We start from the raw sequence: 21,661 nt of genomic DNA, 5'->3' as shown, positions 1-21,661 counted from the left end.
AGTGGTTAGTGACTTAGTCCACAAGCTCCCCCATACCATGTGCTGAAAGTTTCTTCGTGAGTTATTGGAGGCTGACATGATTTGAACTCGTCACCTTCGGTTACAATGGCTCTGATACCAGACATGTTAGATGAACCTACCCAACCAAAACCTTAAGGTGATGGTTGAGCCTCAACTATTATATTTATTTCTAGTTGAGGCCCAACAATTATATTTATTCCTATTATTGTCACCTTTATCACAACGCCAACTCGCCCCACCACACTATTGACCCGACACGATAATGATTTGGCTCAGACTCAACTAGACTCGAAAGAGTAACCTGACCGGACCCACCTCTAATAATTTTATGCATCGTTTATGACTTGTGTTTATATTTAAAACTGTTTAAATCAAAATCGGTGGATTCTAATTTCTAAATACCACAAACACGAACTACGGAGGGTTACCATATATTCACGGGGAAAAATTCTTGTATTCTCCTAGAGGACGGTATTCCTTATACCTAAACTATTATCCGTTTTAAATTTAAGACGACTTAAATATATAGGGTGAATTAGATGAAAGAACAATGTTGAAAAAGTAAAAAATTTATCTCATATATCATGTTATTTTTAACCCGTCCTCAAGTCGGTAGTACCGTCTCAAGCGAGACAAGCGGAAAGGAAGGCGACGTCCTAGTTTGAGGTTCCCACCAAAAGGGAAGGAGTAGACGTGGGCTTACAGAGTTAAAAGAGAGGCCATGAATGAATGACATGTCACATTCTTACTCGCATGCACGCCACGACATCACTTTTTCCAATATCCTAATTTCTACATAGTACTCCCTCCATTCAACTTCACTTTGTATGTTTATCTTTTGCACATTATTCATAAGTGGACATTCAACTTCAATTTTCTCTCGATACATAATTTAAAATATATTTATGTGGGATCTTATTTGATTCGTCTTTAAGAGTATATTAAAAATATCTAACTTTTATAATTTATGTAAATACGTAGCTAAAAATATTTACGACGTAAAAGTCGCGTTGACAAACGTGATAAAGCAAACATGTAAAGTGGAGTTGAATGGAGGGAGTATTACGGAGTACTTGTTTTCCAAGTCCATTTCAGCCCGCAGATCTTTAACCAAATTTACCTACTCCATCTCGGATCTCGGATCTCGGATCTCGGATCTCGGATCTCGGAAGGGTGTTTTTTTCTCTTAAATTATGAATTATGAATTATGATAATGTTGGATCTAAATTGTTTGTACTCCGCTGTAATTTGTTTTAATATCCTAAATTTTCCGTAGTAGTTACTCCAACTCCATCGTCCGCATTTTTCTTCCCCTTCAGAGTAACGTTTAACGTAAATAAATGACTGGATAACAGGGATATTTTCTCGTGTACCCCTAAACTTTTTCGTTTTCTATTGTGTACCCCTCGTTTTTCATAAAATAAATTTGACCGACAATAATTCTCTGTTACGAGTTCGGGAAATGGTAATTTTTTTTCAAACCAATTATCTCGTTAAGGCCTTCAATTTGAAAAAAAACATCACCGCTTTTTGAACTCGTAGCCGGTAATTATGGTTAGTCAAACATTTTTTAACGAATAAACTTTGACCGATCATAATTCCCGACTATGAGTTGAAACGTCGGTGAATTTTTTTTCACACGGAAGACCTCTTAAAGACGGTCAATTTGAAAAAAAAGTTTATCGTATTCTGAACTTGTAGCCAAGAGTTATTGACGGTCAAAGTTTTTTTTGCATGAAAAGAGGGGTATATCATAGAAAATGAAAAAGTTGAGGGGTACACGAGAAAATATCCCGAATAATATCTAAATGAAAAGAATGGGGAAAAAATGAGAATAAAGTTGTGATAAGTTATGAGTTGTGACCACGCTTTTTAAGACTAGGACACTTAAATATAGTCACCCCTTTCCTCTCTTCCATTAATACTCCCAACTCTTGAAACCATATTCCACACTCTCCATTCCTCTAAAAAATTACAAACTTACAATCTACTCTTCTTTATTTTTACACCATTCACAAATTTTATCAACTTTGTATTAAATTTTGTCTTTTCATCTTCATCTCTAATTCCCTTTTTTGCTCAGGTAATTTTGTTATATGATTTCGCTGTATATTCAAAGCTAATTAAATTAATTACTCATCTTTTCATCTTTTCTAGTACGTAGTATTTTTTAACTGATTTGAATGAGGTTAAATGGTAAATTGTGAATTTTGTTGGTTTTTTTTTAATTTGAAATGGGTAAGTCTAATTTGATGGATGGGTAAATCATGATCTGGGTTATGTAGCTGAATATCCAATTTGATCCAAAGTTTTAATCTTTTCAGCAACTTTTTTGGTTACTTTTGCTGTAAGTTTCAGTTGTTATGTTGTCTGGATATGAAATTGAGGTTCTCTGTAATGCTTGGAACTGTGAAACTGACAGTATTAGTTAAGCTAATTACAGCGGGAAACAAAATGATGGAAGTTTATTGTTATAGACTACATTTTCAGTTAGTTACTTCCTCCGACCCGTCAATAGTTTACGCTTACCTTATTTTTCAAAGAGGGAGTAGAAAACTTTGATTAATAATCCCTTTTTTCTATTTAGACATTAATGTTGTGTACAAACTTTTGCACCATTTTTTCTACATTGTGAAACAAATAACCATACCATTATTTATGTTGTTGTATGCAATTGTATTTAATTAGCCCTTGGGATTAAGGCTTTATTGTTGTTGTTGCTAATTGATGAATCTGAAATACAGAAGCTAGAACAATTTGACGACGCTGAAGTTTGCTTATAGTGTCAGAGATCATGGCAATGCTAGCTCTAATTGCCATGTTAAGGATGGCGTGCCCGTGTATAAGTTAATCTTTTCTGTGATTGATCTTCTGACATACAATGGCTGACGTTCCGTGATGGCTTTTGCACAACTTGGTTGAATCGTAATGATGGACTAGCAGAGTAATAGGAGTATTTATTAAGCACTCCCTCCTTTTATCTTATCTGGTGAATACTATTGTGGCCGAGATACTTTTGAGGTTAAATTTTGTAATTGCAAAGCACAATACACCATTCCTTTTTTGTCCCTCTCGGTTGATCGTAATGGAAGGACTGATTTCTCCTCAAGGGCACAAGCATAGTCCGCATAGTCTTGGCCGCAAGTCTTTAAGGGGCAGAACTCGGAAGGATCTTTGGTTTGTTGTGCGAGAAGGCTCGTTGGCTGAGTTGGAATTAGCTTTGGTTCATCTAAAGAAGAATGGAAGTGATATCAATTTGAGGAATGCTTTTGGCCTCACTCCGCTTCATATTGCTACTTGGAGAAATCACATTCCCTTTGTGAAAAGGCTTCTCGCAGCTGGTGCAGATCCTGATGCCAGAGTGCGTTAGCATTCTTCTCTCCATTTTTGTTGTTTGCTCTTTGTAACTCTGTTAAGCTGGAAGTAACTATGCATGCCTTATCGCCTTACCCTTTTGTTAGCAACATATAGAGTTTTTTTTTTTTTTATCAAATGGCTTAACATGAAAATGGTAGGCGAGAATTGTACTGAATGACCATCACTTCACAATAAAAGAAGTCTAACCAGTTTAGTGACCATTTCCTTTATTACATTATAAATTTATAATCCATATCCAAACAGCGTTGAGTCTTTGGCTCCATTGCAAATGGATATTGATCGTAATAATTTTTGTGAAATTGAAATATATTTCTAGCGTAGTTTGCTTCATAGAACAATTCATTTCAACTCTTCGTATTAACATATCTCTAATTTTATGACAGTTTATTTATGCCTAAGAACATGAATTTTTTTTTTCCTAAATTACACCTGTGTCGGTTACTTTTAAAGTTTTAACAGGGTTCGAGTAACATAGATCATAGATGCTCTATCTTCTTGGCATATATGCTCCCATGCTTAATTTTGGTTTTGTCCTTGGTTTGAAGCAATAAATAATCTTGATGCTTATAATGGTCCTGTTGCTCATTATGCCCAATTTTTCAGGATGGAGAATCAGGTTGGAGTAGCCTACACAGGGCTCTTCATTTTGGTCATTTTGCTGTTGCAAGTGTTCTCCTCCAGTCTGGTGCTTCGATTACTGTAGAGGATTCAAAATTACGAACACCAGTTGATCTCCTCTCTGGACCGGTTCTACAGATGTTGGGTGATCAAGAGAATTCAGGTTAGATACTCACTGTGCTGTGGTAATTGTAGTAAGAGTTTCCCATTTCCCTGTCGGGAGGGGAGAATTGTCTTTTACGGTTGACTGAAATATTTGACTTTGCTTGTACAGTGACCACTGAGATTTATAGCTGGGGAAGTGGTACCAATTATCAACTTGGAACTGGAAATGCTCATATTCAAAAGTTGCCTTGTAAACTTGATGCACTTCAGGGTTCATATATCAAGTTAATTGCTGCTTCTAAGTTTCACAGTGTGGCAGTTACCGCTCGTGGTGAGTTATACACGTGGGGATTTGGAAGGGGTGGCCGCCTTGGACATCCTGAGTTTGACATTCATAGGTGGATGCATTTCTCAGTCTGTTTCCTTTACACTTGTACCATTTTTTTTCCTGTTATAAGCTTTTTTATTTTCAGTTCTCTCTTGTCGTGATTTTATGTGTCATTGACAATTTTTTGGGATTAAGGCTCTCGTGTTGTCATTGTTGAATATTCTGTCAATGCACACTTAGTGCATCCAGTCTTTCTGTTGTTTAGTTTTGTACTTTTGTAGGCACAAATATCAAAATCTGAAAAAAAACTTGCATACCTAATATCTGTGAGTTATGTCAGCTATTACAAAACGAGTATTCGTTAGTTAATGATACTCTAGCTTGTTCTGCAAATTTTAGTTTTAGAGATTTATAATTGAAGTTTGTAGGGAGTCTCTTCCCATTTCGTTACTTGGCTTCACACAGCTTATGTCAAGAATCTGGGACAAATAGAGAAATGTCGATGGGCTATATAACCAATGATGTGGATCCCAACATATATGAATCATCTTAGAATTGTTTTTGAGTTGACAATTGAGCTGCAGAAAATATTTCTGTTGTTCGGCTGTACTGAGAAAATCAGGAAAAACGATGGAGGGAGCGGAGCATGACAATGACCTCCCCCTCCAATTTTCCGTATTTTCTCAGTGGAACCAAACAACACAAAACAATTGGTTATGCTTTTAATTACTGTGTTGAAGCGAATCAGTATCACTTCCTTGAGGCAATTGACAATTCGATCTAATTGTGGTGATGTGGTTTGTAGCTCTGCATGATATATGTTTTGTGCACTAATATTCTGCTTTTGTGGCTTCTTCTAGTGGTCAGGCTGCTGTAATTACACCAAGACAAGTGGTCCTAGGGCTAGGTTCTCGCAGGGTGAAGGCAGTTGCTGCTGCTAAACATCACACTGTTGTTGCTACTGAAAATGGGGAAGTATTCACTTGGGGTTCTAATCGAGGTACCTTTCCTGTTTCAAAGTTGTATAAGTGTTAAGTGAGAGTTAAAAGCTTGTATACATCAAAATGGTAACATCATATCTCTCCACGCTTGGAAACGAACGAAATAGATATGTTCAAACTCCAAAAAGTTTGTCTTTTTGTCACTGATTTTCCTTTTTATTTATATTGACCTAACTCTAGAGGGCCAACTTGGTTACGCGTCCGTGGATACCCAACCTACCCCTCGAAGGGTTAGCTCCCTAAAGGCGAAGATAGTGGCAGTTGCTGCGGCAAATAAACACACTGCTGCTGTTTCTGACGCTGGTGAAGTTTTCACATGGGGCTGCAACAAGGAAGGGCAACTTGGTTATGGTACATCAAACTCAAGTTCCAATAATACCCCTAGATTGATAGAATGTTTGAAAGGAAAGTTTTTTACTGGAGTGGCTACTGCAAAGAATCACACAGTTGTTTTGGGAGCAGATGGAGAGGTATGTTTATTTTAGATACCAGGGTGTTTTTTCTATTTTATAGATTGTTACTGATGCTCTGACTATTTTAGGTATTCACTTGGGGTCATCGACTGGTGACACCAAGACGTGTGCTTGTTTCCAGAAACTTAAAAAAAAATGGGAATGCTTTAATGAAGTTCCACAGGATGGAAAAACTTCATATAGTTGAAGTTGCAGCAGGCATGGTGCACAGCGTGGCTTTAACTGATGATGGGGCATTATTTTACTGGACTTCTTCTGATCCTGATCTGAAATGCCAGCAGGTTTATATTGCAGATAAACAACATTTTTTCTTCCGCTAGATTGTCTTACATTAAAACAATGTGAGACCACAATATAACTTGTAACTCTGCCCATGTAGACATTAATCCACTAAGAATAACTACTCCATTTGCCTCTTTGTAATCTTATTATTTGACCATCTCATAGGAGAGTTTGTGCTTTTTCTTGCTTCGATTATTGTGTAGAGGAGTTAACTATACTGATCATTCTCCTCTTCTCTCTCTCTCTCTCTTTGCAGTTAAATTTTTTGAATGGAAGGAAAATAGTCAGTATCTCTGCTGGCAAGTATTGGAATGCTGCAGTTACATGCACTGGTGAGGTGTATATGTGGGACGGGAAGAAAAGTAAGGATAAGCCACCTGCTGTAACTAGGCTGCATGGTACCAAGAAGGCTACAAGAGTTTCAGTTGGTGAAACACATCTACTGATTGTTGGTTCAATTTACCATCCTGTGTATCCTGGCAACAGCATTAAGAACACTCAGATGCCAAACCTTAAGTTCGATAATGAATTGGAAGAGATAGATGAGGGATTTATGTTCACCGACACCGTGTCTGCCTGCACACCATTCAGTTTGGAAAACGGGGATGCTGACAAAAAGCCAGTTCCGAGTTTAAAGAGCCTTTGTGAGAATGTGGCAGCCGAATTTCTTGTAGAACCACGAAGTGCTTTGCAAATGCTGGAAATTGCAGAGACGTTGGGAGCAGATGATCTTCGGAAGCATTGTGAGGTATACAGTTCGGGACTTTTGCTTACGAATAGAGTTGAATTGTATTTTTATCCATTGTTGTGTATTGTCTGGGATAGGGTTTAGAGGCACACTGGGAGGGTTGTCTCTTGTACGGAAGGTGTCGTGATGATATTTTTTGTCGTAGATTTGTAACGTTTGTGTGAGGCATCGAGTATTGCATTTAGTTTCCCAACAGTGTTTGCGCTTCGCCATGAGATGTGACGGTATCATTGAATTATATGTGCTTTTCATAACTAGTATCTCCTATGATTGCACAGAATTTTATGTCCATCAAATATCAATTGGAAAATATTTGAACACCTGATATATCCATTTGGGGCATGTTTCAACTATTTACGGGACTTTCTGATAGTCAGTGGCAAATGGCAGTTCAGAAAATAAAAAAATTATTTTGCCCCCCCCATCTCTCGAAACTGGGTCTGCCACTGTTGGAAGTTGGGGATCAAACCTTTATTAACTGACTGATTCACTAATAAAGGTCGTTAGGCTGTTAGTCACTAATAGAGGGTTGATGTGACACATTTAAAATTTTACTTTTGAGTGCACTCCTGATTATTTGTCATTATGCTCTCTGCCGCACAGGAGATTATCATTCGCAACCTTGACTACATCTTCACCGTCTCTTCACATGCTGTTACTACTGCTTCGCCAGATATTTTAGTTCACATTGAGAAGCTGCTAGATATAAGATCATCCGAGCCCTGGAGTTATCGCCGACTTCCTACTCCAACGGCTACTTACCCTGCAATTATCAACAGTGAGGAGGAGTATAGTGACCATGAATCTCCAAGGTCTCGAGATAACGGTTCCCTAAAACAAGTTGATAATTTAAGATTGGAGAGTTTTCTGCTACCCATAGATGATGTTAATCAAGAGATGAATAAGCAAATTAGAATATTGCGAAAGAAGTTGCAACAAATTGCAGCTCTTGAGGAGAAACAATTGAAGGGGAATGTTCTTGATGAGCAGCAGATTGCCAAGTTGAACACAAAGCCTGTACTAGAGAGCTCCCTTGCTGAGCTCGGTGTTCCTACTGAGACAACAGCTTCTGTTGCATTAGATGGTAAGGGAACAAAGAAGGCGGGGATGTCTAAGAAGCAGAAGAGGAAGTGTAAGCATACAATCCGTCAGATAGAGTCGGATGCTGTATCAAGTTGCGAGCTGGAAGCACTGCCTGTGAAAACGGTGCAGGAAGCTGAAGTGGTAAAATCTACAGAGAAGGTCTGTTATTTCTTTCTTGAAAGATGCTTTAGGCAGTTTCAGTTTCTAGGTACTGGGTGGTGCTCTACAGTCCCTTTGTCACTAGATAAATTTGGAATCTTTTTTTTTTTTTTTTTTTTGGTATGATGTTTGTGTCGATATTGGTTGTGAACTAAATCGTTCATCAACTTGCACTTTCATCCTCATCTTTCTTATTTTTTGCGTAAAACAAACCAAGAAGTTTTTTCATGGAGGGAGTAGCATTCATATTTTTCATCCAAGAGCTACTTCAGTTTTGACATTTCTCACATAAAGTCAGTAACACATCTGTTTAGTTACCTACTTACTGACATCTTGTTTAACTCTGCAATGGATAGATTGCTTCTGAACCCAAGGATGTAGTCACCAGAGATTTCCATATTGCCTCTGAAAAGAAAGATGGTGATACGAAGAGTAAAGGTTTGTCAACATTGCCAACCAAAAAGAAAGGTAGGAAGGGGGGTCTGTCTATGTTTTTGAGCGGTGGTCTTGATGAGCCAACCAAAGTAGTTGTTACGCCACCACCACCACCACCACCCAAAGTCGAGGGCCCTGCGTGGGGTGGAGCTAAGGTTTCAAAAATGTCTGCCTCTCTCCGCGAGATCCAACACCAGCAAAAAAAACTGACAGAAAATCTTCCGGTTAAAAGTAAAGACAAGATAGAAGAGGTGCACGATGGTAGGAGCAATGGGAACTTTTTGTTAAGTGCTCTGCTGCCTTCTACTCCTATTCCTGTGGTAGCCCAGACTTTTGAGGAAGACAAGAGTGCACCTTCTTGGGCTGCTTCTAGGACTCCGCCTCATGTTTCTCGACCTAGTCTGAGAGATATACAAATGCAACAGGTATGTATGATAAACTGCTATCCTTTTTCTGCTTTATTTGGAACTTTACCTTGCAAACACAAGAAAATTGTTATAATTGGGCCTTTACCTCTCACATGTTTCTCTTCTTGCTCTTACTGACACTGTTGAAACTCAATCTCACAATATCAGACAGGTGCCTCTGATTTTGACGTGTCATGCACGTGTCTTGTGTTGGTCGACGCACGAGTCTATCAGACACACGACACATTGGCTTGTGATGCGTAAAAGTAATAACATAAAATAAAACTAAATCATATGTAGAAGCTGGTGCCTTGGAGGATATCTTGTTCAAAATGTTTGATTGATTGAATGCATATTTGGTTTAATATTTTGATTTACTGATCAAAAAAATGGATTCCTCCATCTCTCAGGGGATGTGTTTATGGTTGGAGTTAAAATTGTGCACATGAAAAGTCACATATAGCCCCGCTTATATAGGGTTAGTGCAAAAATGGAGATGATGATGTAAAATTTGTATGTGTTTTGTTGGAAATTCGCAATACTTGGTCACTCTCAGCTCAGCTAATGTGACATTCTTCTGTGCCATGATGATGAAAACTATTCCTTTTTTCTTAATTGAAACTGTGTAGATCTTGATAAATCATAAATGTTGGTGATGGTTTGGAGTTGAAACATGTGGGAAGTGGATTCTTTTCCTGTCACTAGTAAAAACTAGAAAGAAAGCTTTACAATGTTTAATTTCTTCAGCTTAAAATGTATTTTCAAAAGTAATTGCACTGAAATACTGATCCAAAAGTATTTTCGGAGAGGAAGGTGTTATCCTTTGGATGCTTCTTTTCTGGCAGTGGTTTGTGTTTCCACTTTCCAGTACGTCTTTGATGTGATGCAACATTACTTAAGATGTACCTGTCTGAATTACAACTGATTCTCTAGCGCAATGGTATTAACAGGGGAAACAGCACAACGCTACACAGAGTCCAAAAACAAGGACAACCGGGTTCGCAGTTAGTACAGGTCAGGGGTCGCCTTCTGACTCTAGCACACCAAGCCGGTGGTTCAAACCCGAGCTTGATTCTCCCTCATCCATTCGGTCCATCCAGATAGAAGAAAAGGCAATGAAGCATCTCAGGCGCTATTATAGCAGTGTCAAGGTCGTTCAAAACCATAGTTAGCGATTTGTCTTTTTGCGAACCTCCTTTTAGTTTGGTTCTTTCTCAAATTGTACAGATGCTCTGTATATTCAACTAGATAGATGTCTCACTTGAGAGACTATAAAATAAATGAAAAGAATAAGGTAGTTGCTCAGAGGTAGATTATTAGATGATGAGTGTACAAATAGTCTTCTTTGTATCTTTTAATTTCCATGTGGTTGATGACAAGGTAGAGAGACTTGTTAAATACAGTTTATCAAATTTAGGTCAAATTGTCGAGTAGCAGGAGTAGATAAACTAATGTACTGTCAGCTTTATTGCGTATGTCACTCGAGTGCTTCTCCAAGTGTTGGGGTCAAATTTCTTGTGAATCCTATGGTGTTTATAGCATAAAACCAAGTATTCAGGTGTGGTGCTTATACTATGTCCTTCATATCGAGTATTTGACACTTGTTCATTGGATAGAGAATTAGAAGCATCAAACATCCCATGTCTTTGATCAAGCACGTCATGTTTTTTTAGCTAAGCCATATTTACTTGAGACAATGGATAATAATAAATCACAGATTCTGATGGTTTTCCCTAAAAATTTATCGCCTTTTTTGGAGTGATATTTGGCCATCTTTAGCTCAATTACCAGATTTCTTGAATCCTGGATACATCTTAAAACAATGGAATCGCACTAATATTGTTTTCATCTACCGAATAGCCATGAGCCATGAAATGCATTGCTAATCATCCTAGAAAAGTTCAATGGCTGCTTGCTTGCCCACGAGATCATCAACTTTTATTAATCACTAGTTGGTTGCACCGCGCGCAAAAGCGCGCGGTCCCCCAAGATATTTTGATCGTTGATGTTTCATGTGCATGTTAGCGTATCTTTATTTGTTTCGGTTGTCTGTACATCTTGGGTATTTTTTTTTTTTTTTTTTTTTTTTTGACAGCCGTAAAGAAAATGTTCCTACACAGTACCTAGTCGACTCTCGGAGTCGGATTTTATTACTACATTATAAGGAAAAGCAATTAAATTACAGATGGGGTTGAAAACCAATATAGGCTTCTTAGCGGGACGATCAGAACTGGCCAAATGAGCGAACATTGATCACAATGAAACCCTTTGTTATATTGTTTTGGCAAATAAAATTACAATCATTCGTAAATAATTCGTATTTAACTTTACTGAGAGCATTAATGTCCGAATATAACTACGCCTTCTACTTAAATGGTTAATTGTTAAAGAATACAATTACATGGAATACATAAGACATTAGTATTATGTTGTAGCTTGGGAAGTAACGTAAATACATATATCAAACTCTGTCCAATTACATATAAATATTCTTAAATACGGTTTTTCTAGAAAGCTCTAAACATTTTCACTCAAAACGTAGGTTTATAAACACGCACCGCATGTTTTAGATAAACTATAAGACATTCTGTCTAACTAAACATAGATATTCTTAAACACGATTTTTTCAGAAAGTTCAAAACATTTTGATTCAAAACGTAGGTTTATAAACCTTGTTTTAGATAAACATAAGACATTAGTATGTCTTAACTCGAGAAGTACCATAAATATACATAATTGAGCTAGTTTAATTATACATAATTATAGAACTCAGTCTCCATATAATACATAGCCTCTTTTACTACAAAACGAAACTATGAGTGATGCAAAAAAAATAGAGTATATTTCATAAAATTTGGAAAAACATGAAGTATAATACCAGAACTCGTTCTTTAGATAAGTAGAGTAATTATCATTTCTTTTTTAGATTTTTTATAATATTTTTATTTTTCATTATAATCACTTCAATTCCTTTCTTATTCTTCCTCCTCCCATCCTCCCCCTTCTTCCGTTTCTCCTCATACTACTCATCTTTCTTCCGTTAACCCTTCATACTACTCCTTCCTTTCCCCCACCTTCTTCTCCCTTTCCTTTGTCCTCATCTTTCACTCTCATTTTTCTCTCCAACGTCACCGCATCCTAAACCACCTCCTCATTTTCATCCTCGTAGTCTTCCTCATTCCTTTTCTCCTTCCTCTTATAGCTTTCATTTCCCCATCCTCCTTTTATATACCCTTCATTTTTCTCATCCTCCAGTTTCTCTCATATTACTCAGCCTCCCATTTTTCGTCGATGAACTCCTCGATATCTTTCCCTCCCGCCTTCATTCCTTCCTCTTCCCCTTAGCTTTCCGCTTATCGTTCTCATCTTTTAATTTCTCTCTCCTTACCTTCTCTTCCCCTCCCGCCTCCTTCCCTTTTCCCTTCCCCTCATTCGCATTCTCCTCTTACTACTTGTCTATCTCCTCTTACCCCTTCCTGCTTCTCTTCCCCTCATTTCTCTCCCTCCCCCCTCGTCTTCCTTCTTCCATCTTTCTTCTCTATTTAACATTGTAGCCTCGCTCCCGCTTCTCATTCTCCTTGCCCCGTTTCTTATCCCCCCCCCCTCCCCCCCTCTTCTATTTCCTCGTCTCCTCCGCCTTCTCTTGGGTCTCCTCCAATAGTTCCTCATGCTTCTTTCAAGAAATTGACATCATGATTAAGATTGTCTCTATTAACTGATACATTAATGAAGATGAGGTTCAAAAAGTAATTAATCCTATTTTTTTAGTCGAGTTTTCTTATAATTTTTAAAAATTTTCTTTATAATCACCTTTTTTCATATTACTACTCTTCCCCTCCTCCCCTTTATTCTCATACTACTCCCCCTTCTCCCTTTACCCCTTTCTCCTCCTCCTCTTTCTTCTATTCCTATATTCCTCATCTTTCTCTCTCATTTTCTCTCCAACGTCTCGAGTAGTCAACCACCTCCTCTCCTCCTTCCCTTTTCCCTCATACTGTTCACCCTTCTCTCCTTACCCTCTTCTTCCTTCTCCTCTTTCCTCCATTCATATCCCTCTCCCTCTTCTTCTTTTTCTCTCTTTCTTTTCTCTCCAATGTCGTCGCATCCTATACCGCCTACCTATTTCATCTTCATATTCCTCCTCCTTCCCTTTTCCCTTCCTCCTCCCCTATACCTTCCATGTCCTCCATCCTCCTCTTATTTATCCTCCATTTTCCCTTTTCCTCCACTTGTTAAGAAGTGTTGTTAACGCAGAATTTTTATTCGATGAGTTCAGGCCTTGTGATTTGTGAACCGTCCGACGATTGTACAAAGTTTGTCATTTGGTAGGAAAGCTGCCATGATAGTTATTATAGTTTGCGTGCGGTACTCCAAGATTTTTATATCAACATAATTTTATTTCTTAGCAGGAAATATTTCTTAAGCGTAGCAGGAACACAAAAGTCGCTATAAGAAACAACGCGTAATTGGGAATGATTTTCGTAGACCATTTCTCTGGGTCACATTTAGCCCAAATTTTTCGTTTGGATTATAGAGTATTGAAGTGAAAGGTTAGATTCACATTTATCAAGGGTGGGGTCAATCCGTTACAATCTGTTTGGACTATAGAGTATTGATGTATATTTGGTATTCAAAATAGTTCATTACTCCCACATATTTAAGAGCACAAAACAATAATTGAGCTGAAGTCTTGTTCATAGATCGTAATGATCATGAGATTCAATCAACACACGTAAACACGATTAAATCATCAAAAGTACTTGGTCCATTGACTATTCCCATTTCCACAAAATTTAACAAGATTCACCACGATGGACTTATCAAACTCACGGGGGAAAGAATGTAAACAAATCGCGAGACAAGAATAATGACATGGGATGAGGCCAAGCTCAATGTAACATGGAACTACTAAGCTACTCGAGAAAGCATCGATCAACAACTTGAGACAGCTATTCTTGCCAGTCCTGGAACAAAATAGTAAGTATTCTTAGCAAGATATTGGAAACAAATGTATGAAAGACCAAATCTTAAGATCTAATTCCTTCGTGGTTCTGAGTTCTGACTTCCGTCCGCATAAAACTCAGAATTTCAAAGGTGTGGGTCATCAAAATGATTAAGGGATACTAAATAATGTCAAAGGTTTAACCAGTGTGCCCAATGTTCTTCTATATGAATATGTTAGTCACGAACATGTGATACGCAATTAATTCTAACATTAATTTCCATAGAATCCACGAGATCTTCCACCAACGAGAATATCGATCGGACGATGAATTCAGCGGGAATTTGACAAAGAGTGTCAGTCGCAAAAAAGCAGAATTTATTTTAGGGGAAAGCTTCAAAAGAAAAAGGGAATTGACTAACATAATACCTACTCCATAAAAACGATATAGATCAAGATCAAGATCTCGTTACTGGTGATATTATAGTGCAAAGATTAAGATCAGGTCGTTAAACCGATTACGAGATCATGTCAAAATAAGTTTACTACCATAGACGTAAATTATATTGCTTCTCTTAAGAACTGACTCAAATAAGAACGAAAAAGAGCAGAGAAAATAGCCCATTAGAACGACTCCCATTAGACACGACTTCTGATTTCTGTGAGAGGACCAAATGAAGAATCACAACAAAAAGTGAAAAATAAATAGACTAATAAAAACTGAAGAGGGAAATACCCAAGTGGTGGTCAACCTAAAGCATATTTGTTTATGGCTGCTTCCGACATTAAAGGCCCAGTTTCAAAATTGCTAGCATTCATTTATGATCTTTCACAAAATCTACTGTTTCCTACTTTGCTTATCTGGTTTGAGAAACTTGGTAGAGATCTACACAATACAACTTCTTTCTTTTGGAGACAACAACAAATCTTAGTCCACTTGCAGAGTAATTCGGGTTAGATGCCTTGAATTGAAGTAGGCTAACGACCTCAGTTTCACACAAAAACATCACATAATATGTAAATCCTAATAAAATCTACTGAAGACTCTTTACAGATGAGCATACAATCAAGAGAGAAGTTTCAAGAGAAAATACTTGTTAACCCAAGCCGGCAATGTTGCACGAAAAACCAGCGTCTGAACTCTTGTAACATCAACCACCTTTCCTGCGCATACATAAACATAAGTTAATTTCTTCTCTTCTGTCTGTCGTATTTTTTCTATTTGACAATACGTTATTGTGTGCTGTGTAAGAAAATTGGTTGGTCTAACAATCTGTTATTACCATGTCTAATTGTCAGCTTGTGTGTTTCCTCGCTACGGTAATCGAAGGTATTAGTAAATTATTTTTTATCCGCTGCCACCTTGTCCCCCCAAAGCTTGGTTTTAAAAATTTATATTGTGAATCTCTTCTATACTAAAAAATGTTAAAATCTCCAATGAAGCTAATTCACAATCATATGCAAGGTGGTAGCGGATAAATTAAGTAGTTGTATTAAGATAGGACTATCTTGTTAAATTAAGTAGCTGTATTAAGATACAGTGAATGAATAATTAAGATATGCACACTTGTAAAAAAAAAAAAAAAAAAAAAAAAAAAAAAATATATATATATATATATATATATATATATATATATATATATATATATATATATATATATATATATATATATATATAGGAGCGACACGGGCTATATGAGCACCTCTTGGTTCAAATGGAATCGTATCTAACCTCACTTCGTTTACCAGCTCCCTGAGAAACATGTTGACTACTCCCATAAGCAGAAGCTTGGCTTACTGTGGGGTTGTTGAGAGGGTCAATAATTTGGAATGGAGGTAATGTATAAAATAAGTTTACATAAAAGTGAGAGAATCAGATAAGGACAATATGTGTACCTTAGCAGATCAGGGTTTGTCCATCTAGAAAGACAGCGAATAGCTTGCACCACAAAGAGATGGAAAAGCGACTAAACAGCTATTTGGGTTACCAGCCAATCCAAAAGCTAACACTTTGGAATTCCATATTCTGGGACGGTTTGACAATCATCTCATCAAACGTCAAAGGCTTCCCAAGTTTCATTGGAAGTTGAAACCTACAACATTCACAACTATTCCATAAATTTGTATTATGAAGAAAAAAGAAAATAAACAAATCAAAGCTCGGAACTGTATGATTTGATTCCAAACTCAACTAAGCATTCCCCAACGGACCAACAAATCAATTTCATGAAGAAACCACAAACTCAAACAAGATTCAAACTTTATCAAAAAAAATTAGTCTAAGATCCTTACTCAACACCAATCAAATTACATACTTATCTAAATCAAATACAGAAAACCCTAACTTTACTACAATACATCAGCTAAAATCCATAAGTATGAATCAACAAATCAACAAGACACCAAACCTTACTATAAAGATATAATGAACATACGTTATTTGCATAAGAAGACGCTTGACATGTATCTAACCTGAATTTTAATTGCAGCACAACATATTGCAATAAAAACATCAATAATCCTTCATCCCAAAAATAAAAATGAAATGGCATCTGCTAACGCGATTCACGAATAACCCCCAAAATATATCACAAATTAGACCATCGAGCTCCCGAAAGACTCGACGTAGACGTCACCTAATCCCTAAGGAACGATCCGAGGCTATAAAATTGCAATCAAATCGGAGATTAAAGATGTACATATCAACAGCCCCAATTATATTTGAGACTGCAAACCTGATGAAGATTGGTGAACCTGATCTTTATCCTACAAAATTCATACATATACAGTTTTTATTGACTTGACTCTTTAAAGAATGATTTTTTAAAATAATGCTTAAAAATAAAATATTTGTCGTTTTGGGTCGGTTTTGAAAATATTTGTCAAAATGATGTCCACGTAGGCTCGGGATATCTGGACCTGAAACACGCCACTACCAATGGCGTGTTTTGTGAAGGAAACGCGCCATTAGCAGTGGCGTGTCTTTACAACAATTTTTTTCTTCAACTGACAAAACTTAAAAAAAAAAATTTATACATAGACACGCCATTGGTAGTGGCGGGTTTCAGGTCCAGAAATTCCGAGCCTACGTGGACACCATTTTGACAAATATTTTCAAAACCGACCCAAAACAACAAATATTTTATTTTTTAGCATTATTTTAAAAAATCGTTCCTCTTTAAACCACCATAGTGGAAACATCATATCAAAATTAGTTAAATCCGTGGATAAGTGAAAAAGAGAAAAACCTTTGAGAAAGAAAATTATCAAAAAATCACAAGAGATTGAGAAGAATACCATTTTCCAGGCCGGTATCTAAAAGAGCCTCTATTTCCATTGCCCAACAGCCAAGATCGAGCGCACTCTCCTTTGTGTAGCCCCCTCCACAGTAACCTAATAATAAATCCTTACAGTCAAAAAATAAGATACAAAGTTAATGCTCGATCAAGTTAAACATTCATTCATCTAAATTAGTCACAAAAGAACTGGTTTTGTCAAAACACCGGAGACAAATGAAACTGGCCATCACGAAAACATAAGCAGCTCCAATACAACAAATCTTGAAACGGAAAAGTTTTTCGCTTCAATTATTCATGCAGCTAGTCTTGCTATAGACGGATATATCCGTCTATAGCTAAAGACGGGTCAAATAGCTTGAAAGTGGTGACATTTTTTGCCCCCACCACCCCACTTGTTGCTTGTCCTATTAGGAATGTGATATTGTATTTGACCCGTCTTTAGTTATAGACGGATATGTGCCGTCTATAATGAGATTTTGTGTTATTCATGACCGAAACAATTAGATCTTTCACTTTTTTTGCTTCAATATCCAAATTCAAAAAACTACAGGTAAACAAATCATCAAAGAAATATATCCAATGATTTCATAGCCCCACTTTAACTTGTATCTTATATTCAACATTTTCCTTTCCAGATCACCGTACCAACATAGACCAACACAAACGATCAGCGCATAGCATCACCAAAATACGTGCAAAAGATTCTTGTGACCTATTGTCGGGTCACTTCGTATCGGGTCACTTTCGGGTATGGGTTATTTTGGGTCTCATAAGAGCGGTTTTAACATTTTCTAGCATAGAACAGCTGACTATTCACAATTTAAATTTTTAAAAAACAAGATTTGGGGAGACAAGGTGGCAGCGGATAAAAAATTAACAAGATAATCCAATGTAAAAAGAAGTACCTCAGAAGAGTAGAGGAGCCGAGGAGGTATCACGAGATTCAACATAGGCTCATAACAGCGATTTTATTCTGCTCCTTGATTGTGTTTGCAGCACCTCCATTGGCATCATTCCTCATCCTTCTTCTGATTGTTGTATATACTATTTGCTTATTCACTTTGCGCAGATAATTCTGTAGTATATCAAAGCTGCAATTTGAAAAAATTGATTATAAACAAGAATCATGAAAAATTAAGATTCATTAAATTGAAAAATTGTTGGACATAATTGACCTCACATCAGTAATCTAAGCTGCGCAAATGTCAATCATCACAAATGCAATCATCTATAGCCTGAAGTCCTGAACTCTACCTCGATTATCGCTGTCCACAGCAGAAGCTGCAATGACATCGAAAGAGCATATCTTTTGTGTTTCCTTTCATGAAGTTTAGTGCTTGTCTATTTATACCCCCACACGGAACATTCCCAATACCAATTTTTAAAACTATGAAAATTTTCAAAACAATTATGAAAATAATCACTTTGGGTCATGCTTTTGTGCATCCTCATTTCCTCTTCTCCCACCTTCCCTGCCCCTCCTCTTCCTCCTCCTCCCATCCCTCATGTCTCCCTACTTCTTTCTCCTCCCCCTACCACAGAGATGGCAAAGTGAAAAAAAGTGAACAGATGTAAATTGGTGAAGGAAAACTAAGGGTCCAAAACTAATTTGGCAGACAACCATCACCACCAAATATGGGTCCACACGATGGTCGACCGAGTGTGAAATGAGGTAAAAGAAAGACATATAAGAATAGCTAGTATTCACACAATAAGTCAATAATTTACCTTATCAAACATCATGTTGGCGATTCCCGTGGCACCTCGTGAAGAACCAGTCTGACATCGAGTTTGAACGACAACACCTAGACTTGAAAATGAATAGGAAAAACGGGGGAAACATATAAATGAAGAACCAAAAATGTGATTAAAAAAATGGAGCTTACCATCAGTAGATGAAGCAAAGAGAATGATACCGTCGTATCCTCTAATCTGAAAAGAGACCGGCAGCGAATATCAAAAACTAAAACAAGTATAATAAGGCTATAACAAATAACTACGATTAATCAGCGAATACCTGTAGTTCAACAAAACCTCAAATGGGTAATAATGGCTCCATCAGCCTCAAATGGTGAGGCATCAATGACGATGTGCGGAAAGAAAAAGGTGAAAGGTGTGAGAAATCTAACCCTTTCATCGAAAATCACTGCAGTTATCTTGATGGAGATGAGAGCTTGAGGGATGATCTTGATCGACTTATGCAGGAGTTTTAGAGAGCGTGAGGAGAGTGAGAGTTGGGAGCATGTGATATGTGGGTTAGAATTGAGACGCAGGAGAAAATGAGGAAAGAGTAACTCGGAGTAATGAGTGGATGAGAAATAAGAAGAGGACAAGAGAACTGTGGATGAGAAATGAGAGAGTCCTAACTCCTAAGGCTACCCCAAATAAAGCCCAAAGGCAATTCTTACCAAATCCGAATCTCAACCCAATTGCCCAACCCACACAAATAAGGTGGCACTATTCATTGTGGGAGTTACTATTCATTAGTGAATAGTAACATGGGGGATAAACATTTAGTATAAGGTGAAAGATACTACATTACTACTACAGAAGCAACATGTTATGAACAATACTTTTAATCGAGTTTCTTGGGATTTTTTTATTTTTACTCTAGAACTCTAAGGTGTGTTTGGATTCAGGGATTTGAGAAGAAAGGGAGAGGAGGGAATTGGAAGGATGAGAAATACATTGTTTGGTTAGCAAAATGAAGAGTTAACACTAAGATAAGGACTCGAACTATCCAAAAAAATACAGTTAAGAACCCGAACTATAAACGTTTACACTTAAGGATCTCACATCCATATTTTTAACTGCCGTCAGTATAATTTCCATTCTTGCAAATAAAAAATTAAGTGAGCCTCAATGTCATTAGCACTGTTTCCCTGCCTAAGGCCTTGTTCTTTTGGACTTAAAGTTACTTAATTTCAGTTCACTTCAGATCCTATAAGTTGATTCGATTCGATTCGAGATCCAATAAGTTCGATTCGATTCGAGATCCTATAAGTTGATTCGATTCGAGATCCAATAAGTTGATTCGAGATCCTATAAGTTTGATTCGATTCAGATCCTATAAGTTCAGTTCAGAAAAATTCAGATCCTATAAATTTAGTTCAGAAAAGCTATATACGAAGTATTATTTTTAAAGACCGATACAAAAACATTTGACATTAGTTATTCGATACCTACATTATTATTTAAAAAAAAAAAATCACTCCTCTCATTAATAATTTCAGCGTCACAATAGATTTGGGCATGTTTAATAAAAAGCGGAATAAGGCCATATATTAGGTACGAAACAACATAGTCAAAAACATTTGGCGAGGCAATGGATCCGTTGTTGAGAGTGATAGTGAAGATGAAAGTGATGAGAATTATGATGATATGGAAATAAATGGTTAGAAAAAAAGATATAATATGTGATTTATTTGTTATCGTAATGTAATCGTAGTATAATGTATGAACAAACCAATACATATAAAGCGGAAAAATGTTATTATTTTACCTTGTGTTTTAGATTATAATTTTTTTTTATCAATGTTCTCTCTTGGCAAGTAATAATAATAATAATAATAATAATAATAATAATAATAATAATAATAATAATAATAATAATAATAATAATAATAGTTAAGTTAAATAAAATAAAATAAAATAAAGTTAAGTTCGGCTCCTATAAGTTCGGTTCAGAAAAGTTCAGATCTTATAAGTTTAGTTCAGTTCAGATCCTATAAGTTCGAATCGATTCGATCCTATAAGTTCGATCGATTCGAGATCCTATAAGTTCGATCCTATAAGTTCGATTCGATTGATTCGAATCCTATAAGTTGATTCGATTCAGATCGATTCATTTCATCCAAAAAAATGCGCTTAACTTGCCTCTTTGTGATTTATGCATAACTTCTACAAATTCAATGTTCATCATCCTTTTCCTTTTTTACTTTCCTATGAGCCTCAATGTCCTTGCCTCTCAATCACCATCTTCCATTACCATTTACCTGAATTACCTCCATAGAAATCCACTCTGAATTCCTCCTTTGCAAATGCCAAAGCTTATGTATGGCATCTATAAGCGATCCTGACTCGTGACCACCGCCCAAAAGCAGATTTATGTGGTCGCGGACCTGCGGTGCCAAAATCGAATCACCGCCAATGTGCCGCCTCTCCTCGTCATTCAATTCGAGCAACCCAGTCAGAACTCTTCCCTTCTCCTTCGTGTGCCACTTTTGTGTAGTGGTTCCCGGCAAGAAACGCAGCCTGACCACGCCCCAATTTCAAGCAGGAAAGCTCAAGGAAGTCTTATCATGCTGATTGTTTTTATTTAATTAAACAATTTTTTTTTAAGTTAATGACTACGATAGAGTTGAAGGGACATACATATTGAT

The 21,661-nt window shown here is 37.0% G+C and overlaps 1 protein-coding gene and 1 long non-coding RNA gene across 11 annotated transcripts; one reads left to right on the top strand and one right to left on the bottom strand.

Moving 5' to 3' along the window:
• Nucleotides 1–1,863: 1,863 nt before the first annotated feature.
• Nucleotides 1,864–10,417, top strand: LOC141606856 (uncharacterized). The gene is made up of 11 exons (XM_074426200.1): nt 1,864–2,104; nt 2,766–3,382; nt 4,003–4,180; nt 4,292–4,520; nt 5,311–5,450; nt 5,632–5,921; nt 5,993–6,205; nt 6,463–6,954; nt 7,558–8,196; nt 8,553–9,056; nt 9,989–10,417. Exons 2-11 carry the CDS (start codon nt 3,107–3,109, stop codon nt 10,208–10,210), a joined length of 3,183 nt encoding a protein of 1,060 aa, XP_074282301.1. The 5' UTR covers nt 1,864–2,104; nt 2,766–3,106; the 3' UTR covers nt 10,211–10,417.
• Nucleotides 10,418–13,694: 3,277 nt separating this feature from the next.
• Nucleotides 13,695–19,741, bottom strand: LOC141606827 (uncharacterized). Of its 10 annotated transcripts, none has more exons than XR_012526845.1 (9): nt 19,297–19,741; nt 19,008–19,211; nt 18,455–18,560; nt 18,185–18,370; nt 17,278–17,386; nt 15,877–16,073; nt 15,713–15,777; nt 15,075–15,144; nt 13,695–14,002 (listed from the first exon to the last, which is right to left on the bottom strand). It is a non-coding gene; the product is annotated as an uncharacterized LOC141606827 (long non-coding RNA). The 10 variants fall into 10 exon arrangements; XR_012526846.1 differs by having other exon boundaries at nt 18,460–18,560; XR_012526851.1 differs by lacking the exon at nt 18,455–18,560 and having other exon boundaries at nt 19,008–19,058; nt 19,166–19,211; nt 19,297–19,734.
• Between the last annotated feature and the right edge of the window lie 1,920 nt (nt 19,742–21,661).

Source organism: Silene latifolia, chromosome 1 (assembly GCF_048544455.1).
Source record: "Silene latifolia isolate original U9 population chromosome 1, ASM4854445v1, whole genome shotgun sequence".
NCBI classification, from domain to species: domain Eukaryota; kingdom Viridiplantae; phylum Streptophyta; class Magnoliopsida; order Caryophyllales; family Caryophyllaceae; genus Silene; species Silene latifolia.
Note: the sequence above shows the minus strand (reverse complement) of the source record. Positions and strands in the feature narration are given on the sequence as shown.

What these genes read in the sequence shown, in the direction of transcription:
- LOC141606856 (XM_074426200.1), top strand. Translation starts at nt 3,107, where the DNA reads ATGGAAGGACTGATTTCTCCTCAAGGGCACAAGCATAGTCCGCATAGT. An exon ending in ATCTTCGGAAGCATTGTGAG is followed by an intron (nt 6,955 to 7,557) that starts GTATACAGTTCG and finishes TCTGCCGCACAG; the next exon opens with GAGATTATCATTCGCAACCT. An exon ending in GAGATATACAAATGCAACAG is followed by an intron (nt 9,057 to 9,988) that starts GTATGTATGATA and finishes TGGTATTAACAG; the next exon opens with GGGAAACAGCACAACGCTAC.